This window comes from Rhincodon typus, chromosome 9 (genome assembly GCF_021869965.1).
Source record: "Rhincodon typus isolate 14 chromosome 9, sRhiTyp1.1, whole genome shotgun sequence".
Lineage (NCBI taxonomy): Eukaryota > Metazoa > Chordata > Chondrichthyes > Orectolobiformes > Rhincodontidae > Rhincodon > Rhincodon typus.
The window spans coordinates 47,126,975-47,140,877 of NC_063340.1; the positions used below are offsets into that span (position 1 = coordinate 47,126,975).

Here is a 13,903-nt window from a genome sequence, read left to right on the forward strand (position 1 = left end):
GTCACTGTTTCCACCCTGACTGTCCAGGAGTGCCTTTCTTTCTTTCTGATGCAACATGAAGACTAGTTTTGCATGATGTGATTGGTTGCCCTTGAGTTACAAAAGCATGAAAGATATTGAGGTGGTTCTTCTCTCATGATGTCTTGATTCTTGGAGGTGGTTGCACCTTTGGCCTGGATAGCGCTTTTATTTGCCACGAGAGTGAAGGCTAAATAACTAAGATGTAAATTCATTAGCATTTTACTGGAATTTGCCAGATTTAATGGCACCTATCAAACTCTAAAGGCCTTCAGAAACATTAACCTGCACTTCTCTGAAGGACAAGTAACAGATTGTTCCCTGAGTAATCTGAAAATGGGACTGATACCGTTGTTAACGCAGGTGTCACGTGCCTATTAAATATCTGCAATGTAGAATAAGTTTTCCCAATGAACTTGCAAATATCAGCAATTGACTTCAGAGGCTTAGCTCTGTTTTTGTTTTATTTGTGCATGGGCAAAAACATCAGCAGCTAGGCCAATGTTTGTTACACATCTTTAGTTGCCCTGGAGAAGGTGGTCACAAGCTGTTTTCTTGAACTGTTGCAGTGCTTGGGGTGTAGGTATGCCCACTGTGCCTTTGGGAAGGGAATTCTTGGATTTTGACACTGTTGTACATGGCAGTTGGCCTGAAAGGATTAATTTCTCAACTTTGGAAAAGCTCCACCCCACTGATATATAAATTAATGTCTCTGGGAGGAGCTGCTGTTAATTGGTGGTCAGTTTTTTTTAAATACTGTCATGTCGCACAGACTTAGTTATTATCACATAGGAGATAACAATGTTTCTTACCCAATATTAATGTTTTTGATCAGTCTAAGTGAACGTAACTTATATCTTACTATTATGTAATAAACTTCCACTTGTTACTCAATCATCTACCTCTTCTGCTGAAGACTTACCCGATGATTAATCTTAAACATGTAATATTAATAAAACCCATAGACTATTATTAGAAGAAGTGCTGGTAGCAGAATACCTACCCAAATAAGTCCTATCAGATAATCATAAAAGCAAAAAGCTGTGGATGCTGGAAATCTGAAGCAAACATAAAATGCTGGAGAAACTCTGCAGGCCTGGCAGCTCTGTGAAGAGACAACGAGAGTGATGTTTTGAGTCCAGTATGGCTCATAGCAGACTCCAAAGGTTAATTCTGTTTTCATTCCAAGGTGCTGACAGACCTGCTGAGGTTCTCCAAGACCCTATCATAACCAAATGTCAACTGCAACCATCTTAGAATCATCCAACTCTTGGAATCATAGAATCCCTACAGTGTGGAAGCAGGCCATTCAGCCCATCGGGCCCACATCAACCCCTCAAAGACATCCCACCCAGACTCAGCCCCCTACCCTATCTCTGTAACCCCGTATTTCCAATCGCTAATTCTCTTAGTCTGCACATCCCTGGACACAATGATCAATTTAGCATGGCCTATTTACCTAACCTGCACATCTCTGGACTGTGAGAGGAAACCAGAGCACATGGAATCGATGCAGACAGGGAGCGAATGTGCAAACTCCACACAGACAGTTGGCTAAGTGTGGAATTGAACCTGGATCCCTGGATCTCTAACAACGTGTGCAGAGTTGTGCTGACTAGAGTGTCTCGAGTGAAGACACCAGCTGTGCAATGATTTGCCAATAAACTGAAAAAAAGAATTTTTTAAAAAAATTACACACACAAAAGTCAGTTAGTTCTTTAAGAATATAGCCATTTTAAATAAGGAGCAATAAGCTGACCAGTATCTATAGCAGCAGAGACAATATCCACCCTCTGGCTGTCGAGTAGCGTTTCCTTCAAAGCTTACATCAACCAGAGCGAGGGAAAAAGTATTAAAAAGCTTGCGAGGACCAGAAAGAGTCTCACAGATGGAGCCATTGAGATGCGGCCTGGAAGAAAACAGTTATCAGCATTGGGATCAAGTAGTAAGGTTAAGCCCCTTTGAGGAAGGGTAAAAATACTTTTGCACTAAAATTCTGGACCACAAAGCTGAAAAAAAACTTAATTATTCAGTGAAAAAGTGCATTTTTCAGTGTTAAAAATCATTATAAGCTGCAAAAAATTCTAATATAGGTTCCTGAAGATACTCTTTAAACTAACAGTATAATTTTTTTTTGAAGATAGAAGAAAATGTTATGAAAAAATAATAATTTTAAAGCTGAAGTGAATTTTCTTATATGGCACTGAAGACATTTAAAGTCACGAAAATGCCACTACACTGATTTCCCAGATAAAAAACAGCACAAATGATTTGAAGAAGGAGCAGAAGTAGTGCAAATCATCCAAATTGTTGCAAAAAGGGGAGAAAGCTATAAAGAAATAAAGTAAAATGGTATTAATCCTCCATTTTGGTTCTGTCACCTTTTTCATCATTTAAGATTTTTAGACAATTAAAAGATTTTTTCCCATTTTCAAAAGATTGAAGGTAGTTTTCAAAGCTTTGTTGAAGAAATATCACGGAGAAAATGTTACTTTCCACTCATCAGCTCGAACATGTTGTTCAGGTCCTGCTGCAAATGGATACAGATTGCTTCAACATCTGAGGAGTCGTGAATAGTGCTGAACGTTGTGTAATTGTCAGTAAATGTCTCCATCTCTGACCTTATGATGGAGGAAAGGTCATTGGTGAAAAAGCTAAATCATTTGGGCCTAAAAGACTGCCCTGAGGAATTCGAGCAGAAATGTCCAAGGACTGAAATGATTGACCTCCAGCAAAGACAAACATCTTCCTTTGTGTTTCATTAGATTCCGATCAGTAGAGAGTTTTCCCTAATTTTCAGTGACTCGAGTTTTACTGAGGTTTCTTGATGCCGTACTGAGTCAGCTGCTGTCTTGACATCAATAGCAATCACTGCCATGTGACTACTGGAGCTCTAATCTTTTCTCCGTGATTAGGCCAAGGCAGTACTGAGGTCAGAAAATGAGTGGTTGTGGCAAAACCCAAACTGAGCATCAGCAACCAAGTTATTTCTGAGTAAGTGCTGCTTGCTAGCACTGTCGATGACCCCTTCTATCACTTTGTTGCTGATGAAAAGTAGACTGATTGATTTTGTGAAGAAGGGTCTAGGCCCGAAACGTCAGCTTTCCTGCTCCGCTGATGCTGCATGACCTGCTGCGTTCATCCAGCTCTACACCTTGTTATCTCAGATTCTCCAACATCTGCAGTTCCTACTATCTCTGATTGGACCATAATTGACTGGGTTGGATTTGTTCATTTGTTTTTTTACACAAAGGCGATTTTCCACATTGTTAGATAGATACCAGTGTTGTAGCTGTCCTGGAACAAGCTTGGCTAGGAATACGGCAAGCTATGGAGCATGACCTTTTAGTATTATTGCCAGAATATTGACAACGTCTATATTTGTATCCACTGCGTTCATTATCTTGATGTTGCATGTACTGCATTGAATTGGCTGAAGATTGGCATGTGTAATGCTGGGGGCCACAGAAGGAGGCTGAGATTGATGCAAATCTTTCAGCCTTACCTCTTACACTGAAGTTCTAGACTCACCCATTATTGAGGATGGCAATATTTGTGGAGCCACCTCCTTCTCTGTTGATCCTGAACAATTTGCAACTGGATGTGACAGAATTGCAGAGCTTAGATCTGATTCATTGGTTGAGATCATTTTGTTCTGTCACTAGAGCCAAAACGTTAATTCTGATTTCTTTCCCCAGATGCTGCCAGACCTGCTGAGTTTTCCAGCAGTTTCTCTTATTATTTCTGATTTCCAGCATCCGTAGTTCTTTCAGATTTTTTGTTGTGATGTTGAAAACCTTTGGCTAATTGTCATTTTACGGAGATACTATTGTGAGTGCTGAGGTGCGTTCTTTTGGCAGTGTGTTCTCTGCACATTTAAAAATGCATGTTTAAAAATGAAATTGCACTGAGAGATGCATTCTGTCAAAGGAAACAATTGCCAAGTAAGACTGTCGCAAATTAAGTTCCTCTATTAATCTCTCGTGGCCACTGTGGGTATGCCAAAAGATTGAGAAATACACCTCACATACACATTTATAGGAGACCTGAAGAATAATAAAGTCCAGCCAAACTTGTGAGAAAAGTTACAGCTGACGTGGGAGGAGGGCTGAGATGAGGCCACAGCCACAGGAACTGCAGTTTAAGAGATTGCTGAAAATTGCAAGGGAGCTTTTCTCCTGAACGGGTTGGGGAGGTTCACCAGATTTCAGCGAGATCCAGCTATGGCAGCAAGTTCACAGTCACTCCTAAAGATAGTACAAAAATGCCTAAGTCATATTCTAGTTAACATCATATTGATGGTTGTTCATTACACAGATTAAGGTGCACCATATGAAGACACCCCATCTCCCCATAATAAAGTCAGATTGGGAATATTCAATGAAGATTCCACAGCGTTTAGTACCATTTGCAACTCCTCAGATGCTGAAGAAGTTCTGTCTAAATGCAGAAAGACCTGGACAGTATCCAGACATGGGCTGGCATGGGGCAAGTCACATTCGTGCTACACAATTACTGTCTCCAGCGGGCACTCACTCTCCCTATCTATATCAGTCTGCAACCTTGCAATGCCTTCTTCACAGTGTACCTCCCTATATTTTTTTTGTGTCATCTGAAAATTTAGCTACAATTCCTTCAATCCCTTCATTTACATCATTTTGTAGGAGCTGTAAAAGATTGAAGCGCTTAAATAAACCCCTCTGAGATCCCATTGGTTGCAGAATATTTTCCACAAATTCTCTATTTACTGCCAGCCAGCCAATCTTCTATGTGCTCCTAGTTTAAGAAAACATTTTATGTGACACTTTGTCAAATGTCTTCTGGAAAGCTGAATATCCCTTCGTACTCAGTGCATGATACTCCTCCTAAGAACTCCAATAATTTCCTTAATCATGATGCCTCTTTGTGAAAATCTTGTTGGGTCATCCCAATTATCTTGAGTTTTTCTAATTTCAAGGCTGTAATTTCCTTAAAGATTATATTCTCACTCCTTCACAGTAACAGTCATTAAGTGAACTGATCTACAATTTCCTGTTTTGTGCCTCCCTCCTTCCTTGAATAGAGATTTGTATAAGTACATGAATAGGAAAGGTTTGGAGGTAAGTGGGCCAGGAGCAGGCTGTAATTATGTTTGGCATGGACTAGTTGGATAGAAGGGTCTTTTTCAGTGCTGTATGACTCAATGACTCTGTGACTAGGATGTTTTGTTTTGGATATTATCCTGGCTCCTAGTCAGTTAATCCCCTCCGGCTCCCAATTTATCGATAGTCTCATGTGAAGTTGCTTTCTTTGACCAAAAATAAATAGTTGCTAATCTCACTTAGTTATGCCCAGTGATGTCCTCATATATGTAGTACTATATTTCAACACTTTTTACATTCCATGGTTTCTTGCCATATGGACATATCGACATTCCATTTTCTCATAGGCAGTTTCTCACAGACGACGTTCATAAACTCAGCTTTCTTTTACAATAGGCAGCAGACTCCAATAATACCTCTACATTGGTATCTTTTCTATATTGTGCTCTACTTCCAAATTTTCTTGCTTTACTATCTAACAAAGAAGGTGGTTTGCAATTACTGGGTTTCCTGAAGTGTTGGTGTCAGATGATAGTTTACTTCAGCGGTTTACTTCAGAAGGGTTTGAAATATTTCTGAATGGAATCAAATACTGTCCAGAATTAACATGTCACCCAGCATCCAATGGTGCCTCGGAGTTAAGTATAAAGTTTGAAGAAATATTTGCTTGGTGATAAGATGGGTGGTAAATTCCACATTTTTCTTCAACACAGGCTGGATGACTTTCTGTTCTCTTACAGTGTAACCCCATGTTACTTGCCTTACAACTTAGCATTTAAATGTGTTCCTAGGTCAAGGCCGAATTTGCTGAAACTTGTCTCAGTCACAAAGTAAGAGAAAAGTAAGACAAAGTTATGTTCAGGCATCGAACTAAGAGAGCTCAGTACTGTTAGAAAGCCATGTTGAAAAACCACTGGCGTGATAAGGAATATGTGTTTGGAATTATTTTAAAGCTGTTAAGTTGTATTCAGTTAACAACGGTTGATTTAAGAGAGACTTGATTGATATCACGTAGATAATTTACTTGGATGAAGTAATCTGATGAAAGGAGACCAATCCAGACAATATCTGGTAAACCACTTTTACACCCTTTCCACATCCTTCCCATAATGTGTTGATTTGAATTACACACAATACTCCAAAGGTGGCCTAACTAAAGTTTTATGTAGCTGCAATAGACTTAATAACTTTTATACTCAGTGCCCCAACTGATGAAGGCAAACATGCCGTACAGATTCTTTCCTGCCTTACCCACTTGTGTTGTCACTTTCAGGGAGATATGGACTTGCACCCAAGATCCCTCTGCATATCAATGCTCCTAAGGGCCCTCCATTTACTGTATACTTTTGTATTTGACCTCTCAAAATAAATCACCTCACATTTGTCTGGCTTAAACTCCATCTGCCATTTCTCTGCCCCAATTTTCCAACTGATCTATATCCTACTGTATCCTTTTACAACCATCCTCACTTTCCACAACTCCTCCAATTGTCATGTCGTCTGCAAACTTACTAATCAGGCCACATACATTTTTACCCAAATTATTTATATTAGTTACAAACAGCAGAGATCCCAGCACTGATCCTTGAAGACCTCCAGTCAGAAAAACACTTCTCCATAACTACTCTTTGTCTTCTATGAGCAAGCCAATTTTGTATCCAACTTACGAATTCACTGTGGATCCCAGGTGACCTAATCTTCTGGACCAGCCTACCATGAGGGACCTTGTCAAATGTTTTATCAAAGTCCAAATAGATAACATCCACTGCCTAACCTTCATCGATTATCTTTGTCACTAAGAGTCATAGAGTTGTACAGCATGGAAACAGACCCTTCAGTCCAACTTGTCCATGTCGAACAGATATCCTAAGTTAATCTATTCCCATTTCCCAGCATTTGGCCCATATCCCTCTAAACCTTTCCTATTCATAAACCCATACAGATGCCTTTTAAATGCTGTTATTGTACCAGCTTCCACCACTTCCTCTGGCAGCTTTTTCCATGTATACACCATCCCCTGCATGATAAAGTTACCCCTTAGGTCCCTCTTAAATCTTTCCCCTCTCCCATTAAACCTATACCCTCTAGTTTTGGACTATCCCACCCCTGGGCAAAGACCTTGGCTATTCACCCTATCCATGCCCCTCATGATTTTATAAACCTCGATAAGGTCACTCCTCAGCCTCCGACACTCCAGGGAAAACAACCCCATCCTATTCAGCCTCTCCCTTTTGTTCAAACCCTCCAACTCTGGCAATACCCTTGTAAATCCTTTCTGAACCCTTTCAAGTTTCATAACATCCTTCCTTTAGCAGAGAGACCAGAATTGCACACAGTATTCCAAAAGTGGCCTAACCAATGTCCTGTACAGCCACAACAAGACCTCCCAACTCCTATACTCAATGCACTGCCCAATATAGGCAAGTATACCAAGCACCTTCTTCACTATCCCATCTATTTGTCACTCCACTTTCAAGGAACTATGAACTTGCACTCCAAGGTCTCTTTGTTCAGCAACACTCTCCAGGAGCTTACCATTTCATGTATAAGTCCTGTCCTGATTTGACATTCCAAAATGCAGCACCTCACATTTATCTAGATTAAACTCCATCTGCCACTTCTCGGCCCATTGACCCATCTGATCAAGATCCCGTTGTACTCTGAGGTAACCTTCTTTGCTGTCCACTACACCTCCAATTTTGGTGTCATCTGTAAACTTACTAACCCTACCTGCTATGTTCAAATCCAAAACATCTATATAAATGATGAAAAACAGTGGACCCAGCACTTCCTCAATCAAGTTAGTGAAACAAGACCTCCCCTCCACAAAGCCATGCTGACTATCCCCTTTTAGTCCATTATTTCCCAAATGTCAGTAAATCCTGTTCTTAACAGTCTTCTCCAATAATTTCCTTACCACTGTTGTAAGGTGCACCCACCTGTAATGTTCTGGATTATCCCAATTGCCCTTCTTAAACAAAGGAAAAAAACATTGACTATTCTCTGATGCTGAGAGAGCAGAGTCAAGTCTGCGGAAATAGAAATGAAATAATATTCGAACAGAAATAAGCCAAAAAGGCTATTTGAAGTAATGTGGGAAAGAGGAAGAAAGAAAGTAATTGTTCCTTTCATTACTTTTTGTTGAATAATGCTTAATGATTTTTTTTTTACATGTACATGACTCTGGAAAGAGTCCAGTAACATAGAGTCCAGTAAAAAATGATTATTCAAAAGAGCCTTTAAAATTTCAGGTTTTGATAATGGATTAATCCCATTGCATTCTAGCAAGGTGTTATTTTTAGTGGGGAACATATAGTATATAATAAGAGGTAAGCATTTTGTTATACTGCCCTCTCTGTTGGGAAAACATAAATGAAGTGTTTAGTATGGCTGCTTGAAGTTGAGTCTCACATTAGTGTTTTCTCAGTGCGGTGCACAATAAATTCAAAACAAAATACAGCAAAATGCTGGAAAAATTGAATTGGTCACTCACCATCTGAAAGAGAATGCTCAGTGAATGTTTCAGTTCAGGCCGATCAGCAACGTTCTGAGAAGGGATGCTACAAGACAACACACCTCTTTCTTGTACGTGTTCGATTCTTGTTGTCAAGGCTCCAATTTTTTTGATGGCACAGAGTTTATGATGGCTAGATAGTTGTTATTCCAGTAGAAATGGGAGATGTACATAGGGACCCTGTGGAATGCCCATCATAGCAAACTCCAAAGGTATTGCCTCTGACATTGAAAATTCCACTGAGCAATTCCATTACGTCTGAAACCCTGCAATGGTCTCCATTTAAATTGGTGAATTCAGAGGCGTCTGATGAGATTCAGTGCATAATTACTCAGGAAATGTTAGTTTGTAAAGTACACAGTCTAATTCCTGAATAGCTATTCAACTGACCCCATATTACCTGAAATACACCCAACTGCACTCTGCCAAATCTAACCTTTTAATTCATTTACGGAATGAGAGCGTTGCTGGCTGGACTAGCATTTATTGCAGATCCCTAATTGCCCAGGGGTCAGTTAAGAGTTAACCACATTGTGTGGATCTGGAGTCAGATGTAGGCCAGGCCAGGTAAGGATAGTAGCTTCCTTCCCGAAAGAACATTAGTGAACCAGATGGGTTTTTCGAACAATTGACAATGGTTTCAGGTCACCATTAAACTCTTATTTCCAGATTTCTGTTGAATTCAAAAACTACTGTTTAGTAATGAACTCCCAGCACCCCTCTGTTATGCTCTGAACCTACTCTTCCCTTCCCCAATCCAGTCTCATTCCCATCTTCAGGGGCTCCCTGGGAGCTGACCTGTCATCTCCATCCCCCACTCCAGCTCTGACCACCCCCTTTACGCCTGTGGTGTACCCTTCTTCCCCCACCAGTGGACCAGCTTCCCATACCCTCACTTCAGACTCGACCACCTTGTCCTACTTTAGACCTGACACAGTTTTCCATGCTGCTGGAGCTGACCCCTATCCCCTGCTGTAGACCTGAGCACCCGAATCCTTACCTTCCAAACCCCCCATTCCAGTCCCAATCCCCCTTACTCTGCTCTGAACTTGCTCTTTCCCTCCTCTGCCAACCCCTTCTTCTGCTTTGCATCCAGGGTGACTCTGGACCCCTATCCCTAGACCTGAACCCCCTCTGCCAGGAACCTGATCCTGCACCAAGCCCATCAACACGCTCACCTGCTTTGGAGCTGATGTTCATCCTCCCCCATTGGACCCAATTTCTTTCACCCACTCTGACCTCCCCTTAAACTGCATCTCTTCACTGACCAAGGTACAGGGCTGGATGAACACAGGGCTGACGTAAGGGTCTAGGCCTCTCTGCTCCTATGATGCTGCTTGGCCTGCTGTGTTCATCCAGCCCTGCACCTTGTTGTCTCGGATTCTCCAGCATCTGCAGTTCCTACTATCTCCTCTCTTCACTGACCACCTTCTGCACGAACCATTGGCATTCTGCTCCCCACATGCCTAGCACACCTGACCCCTGGCAGCCTATTTACCACCCACTTCGCATCCTACTCAGCTGGCACCTGACCCCCTATGCAAATGGTACCCCACTTACAGGGTCTCTTACCCAGATGACAGTCTACTCTTCACATACCCAAGCATTGCACTTACCTTTATGTACTTACCATTTGACTGCAGCTGTCAAAGAGGGTGAGTGTGATTTTGGACCTTGAAATTTGAGAAAGCCATTGTGAGAAGGGGACATGGCTTGTCTTCCTCTGACAGTTCTCCACTATGAGAGGACAATCAGAATGGAAGTATGGCTCCATATATCTGAAGTAGCCCTAATCGGAATCTTCTGTCAGAAATACAAAGCTATGTCTTTCTTTGTAAACAAAAAAGAAAGAGTGGAGTTGTAATCTTCTGCAGAATCTCTGCATGAGATTGCCACCCTTTGAAAAATCTGGTCTGATTTCTCTTTTTATGAGAAAATGTTGTCCTCTTGTCTGACATTGTTAAATAGCCAACAAATTCATTACATTGTGACTCACTCTTACAATTTCTTAATAAAGAAAACTGTCCTTTTTTTCTCTCCCAGTACATTTCTTTCATAATCTCTGTTAACCAGAGCAATTTTATCTTCAGCAAGTGTACTGTTGCTTAAAGTTAGCTTCCAGAAGCAATTTTTAACCTTATTATTTCACTTGTAGGTTGTTTACAAAAACAATGATGTTCGGTTGGAATTATCACGGCTCGCAAAACAAGGAGATCAGAAGATGAAGATTCATGGAATGGTGGCCTTCAAATGTGAGAACGTTGCAACACTAGATCCAATCACATTTGAAACCCCTGAATCTTTTATCTCGTTACCAAAGTGGAATGCTAAAAAGACGGGCTCTATTTCATTTGACTTTCGTACCACTGAGCCAAATGGACTGATTCTTTTTAGTCACGGCAAACCACGACACCAAAAAGATGCCAAAAATCCCCGAATAGTGAAGGTCGACTTCTTTGCTATTGAAATGCTTGATGGACACTTGTACCTTCTTCTAGACATGGGATCTGGTGCTATTAAAACAAAAGCCACTCAAAGGAAGGTGAATGATGGAGAGTGGTATCACGTGGATTTTCAGAGAGATGGACGATCAGGTGGGATTTTCTAATTTTTATTGATTACTAATTGTTAAAACAAACCATCAAATCCAGTGGGCTTGATGAGGAAGGGAGAGAAAGTAGATTGAGATTATGTCGCACCTGAGTCTTGATGTTCAAAGGTTTTCAGTTTCTGGATTTGAAGACAAATTCTGTTCCCATGCCAAGGCCTCAGGAGGGTGGGATTCCCAAATCCAAAACTTCCCACGACCCCAATCTGAGATACGTTCTTTGGTATAGCACCGACTGGCACTAAGAAAACCAATCATGAAAGTTATTTTAAAAATCACATGGAGATCACATAACTTGTGACCTGAATAGAATATCAGTGAAAGTGTTTTAAAAAACTTTCAGCATTGGGCAGAATCTGGCATTCTGGAGAGTAGACGTTTTGGATGGTGGGAGAGACCAAGCATTAACCTCCAAATCACCAATACCACATTTTGCCGAAACTAGGTTCTCACTGCTTCCTTGCAATGGAGATTTACCACGTACAGATTCCTGCAATTGTAGAGACCATTGCTGTTCAGTTCCTGAGCTGATTGATAAAGTTGCATTCCTATGGAATTTCCGCTCTGAGAATTTTAGGAAATAACCAATGTTATTAAGTTGTGGCTTGTGTTGTCTAAACAAAAGTAGTTGCCTTTGGTGGCACACATTCAGTGACTGGATGATATAGCTTGTTCATGGCCTCTAACAGTCTTTCAAAGTTGTGTGAAAAATAGCCACGTTTCTCGTGGATTTGTGTTTACAGGATAATAAAACTAGCATTAAAAGCAATACAATCAGCTGATGTTCAGTTAAAGAAGGTGTCACCCTCAATCCCCCAAATGTTTCAATAGTATGATTGCTAATCAAAATTTCAACAGAAAAAGGCCTTTCTCAGGCTGAATAAGTTCATTTCATTGAATGGTTAACCTAAACAAACCAGGAAACTCCTGTGTCTGATCTCAGGCTTTGCTGTAGTAGTTGGTTTTCATCAGGCCACAGGTTAGAGAGTACCTTGTTATGATAATGTCCAATGTGCTTAGTGGAAGTCGACAGGCATGCAAGTGAGGGACAGTGATTTAGATCAGCTAGAGCTCACATTGAAACTGTGCTTTTTAAAAGAAAAATTTAATCTGCCCTAACCACATTATTGAGGTTCCCACAGGCAAAAAAAAAAGGTTCTAAGGGCAACCTTTCCTCTCTAAATCTTTCTGTGCCACCTTACAAAGATAAAAAGCTAAAATTAAAGTTGAATTGCAGGTATTTTACAGATTGGGAAATGTTACATGGAAAAAATATTTTTAAGAGTTGAAACAGGATCTGCAAGTGTTTACCATTGGATGACAATTTTACTCATATATACAAAGCATAATCAATTTGGTTATATTTGTTATTTTTCCATACTGCCATAATTGTTCTCCTACCATTAGGTTTGTTGTACGTTGCATATCTCTCAGTGATTAACTGATCAGGCAGGTTTCAAGTTGGGAGGGTAGGGTGATGGGGACCGAGGGATAATTCAGATTGGAGAGAAAACAAACCCCTAATGGGAAGTAGAAAAGTAATACATAAAATTATAAGACAGACAAAGCAAATAAAATCATCAAATAGGATCAGAATACAGAACAATATTAAGAAGGGAGAATTGAAGGTACCCAATTTGAATGCATGAAACATCCAAGTTGAGGATTTGAAAGCAAAAATTGAGGTAAATGGGTATGATTTAATTGCTATTATGTGATATGACTACAGGGTGACCACAATTAGGAACTAAATTTCCAAGGTGACTCATCATTTTCGAAGGATAGGCAGAAATGAAAAGGTGGTCGGGAAGTGCTCTTAAAAAGGGACGAGGTCAGTTGAGAGAGGGTCTTAGACTGAGGATCAATGTGTACAATCATTTGAATGAAGCAAAGAAATGGCAGAAGGAAGCAAACATTGGCAGAAATTGCTTTTAGGCTACCAACTAAAGTGGTCATGTTGGGCATCATGTTACTGAGGAATTTAAACTTCCGTGTAATATGTGTAACACAGTAATAACAGGCAACTTCACTTTACACACATGGGTAAACCTAATCAGCACTAATGTTGTGGAGAATGAATTCCTCAAGTGTGTACAGGGTGAGTTTCTGGAACAATACATTGAAGAGCTATTAATGGCAAAATGCAGCATTCCCACAGACAGCTCAGAATCACTGGCCCAAGACCGTCCAAAGTAGAGGAGGGGTATCTGGGAAGGTGTCAAGTATCTCAAGACTTGCCCTTGGGAACAAATTGAAAGCCAGGCGAAAACACACAGACATGCCCCACTCACCCCTTCCTGTGGCCACCTTCTGCCCTAAGTATAACAGAAGCAATGATGATGATGTGAAGACAGAAGCAAAGTATGAATTTAGTTTATCAGCATTTCTTTGCTCCCCATTGTAAATGCCCCCATTTCTGACTGTAAGTGATCAACATTAGTTTGCACTTCTCTTTTTCTCTTTAGATCTCTGTAGAAATTTTTGCATTCAATTTTTATGTTACCCACAAGCTTACCGTCATGCTCTGTTTTTCCCTTCTTAATCAAATTTTGGTCCTGTTTTGTTGACTTCTGAACTGTTTCCAATCCTCAAGTCTGTTGCTTATTGTTAACAAAGTGTGGAGCTGGAGCAACACAGCAGGCCAGGCAGCATCAGAGGAACAGGAAAGCTGACATTTCTGAA

At 40.6% G+C, this 13,903-nt stretch overlaps 1 protein-coding gene across 3 annotated transcripts in view; it reads left to right on the forward strand.

Moving 5' to 3' along the window:
• The window catches only part of nrxn1a (neurexin 1a), a 1,567,205-nt gene that overhangs the window by 638,446 nt on the left and 914,856 nt on the right, over nt 1-13,903 (forward strand). For all 3 annotated transcript variants that reach the window (XM_048601292.1, XM_048601293.1, XM_048601291.1), the window contains one exon: nt 10,769-11,207. In XM_048601292.1, the coding sequence (XP_048457249.1) occupies nt 10,769-11,207 (439 nt within the window). The remainder of the gene's footprint in view (nt 1-10,768; nt 11,208-13,903) is intronic.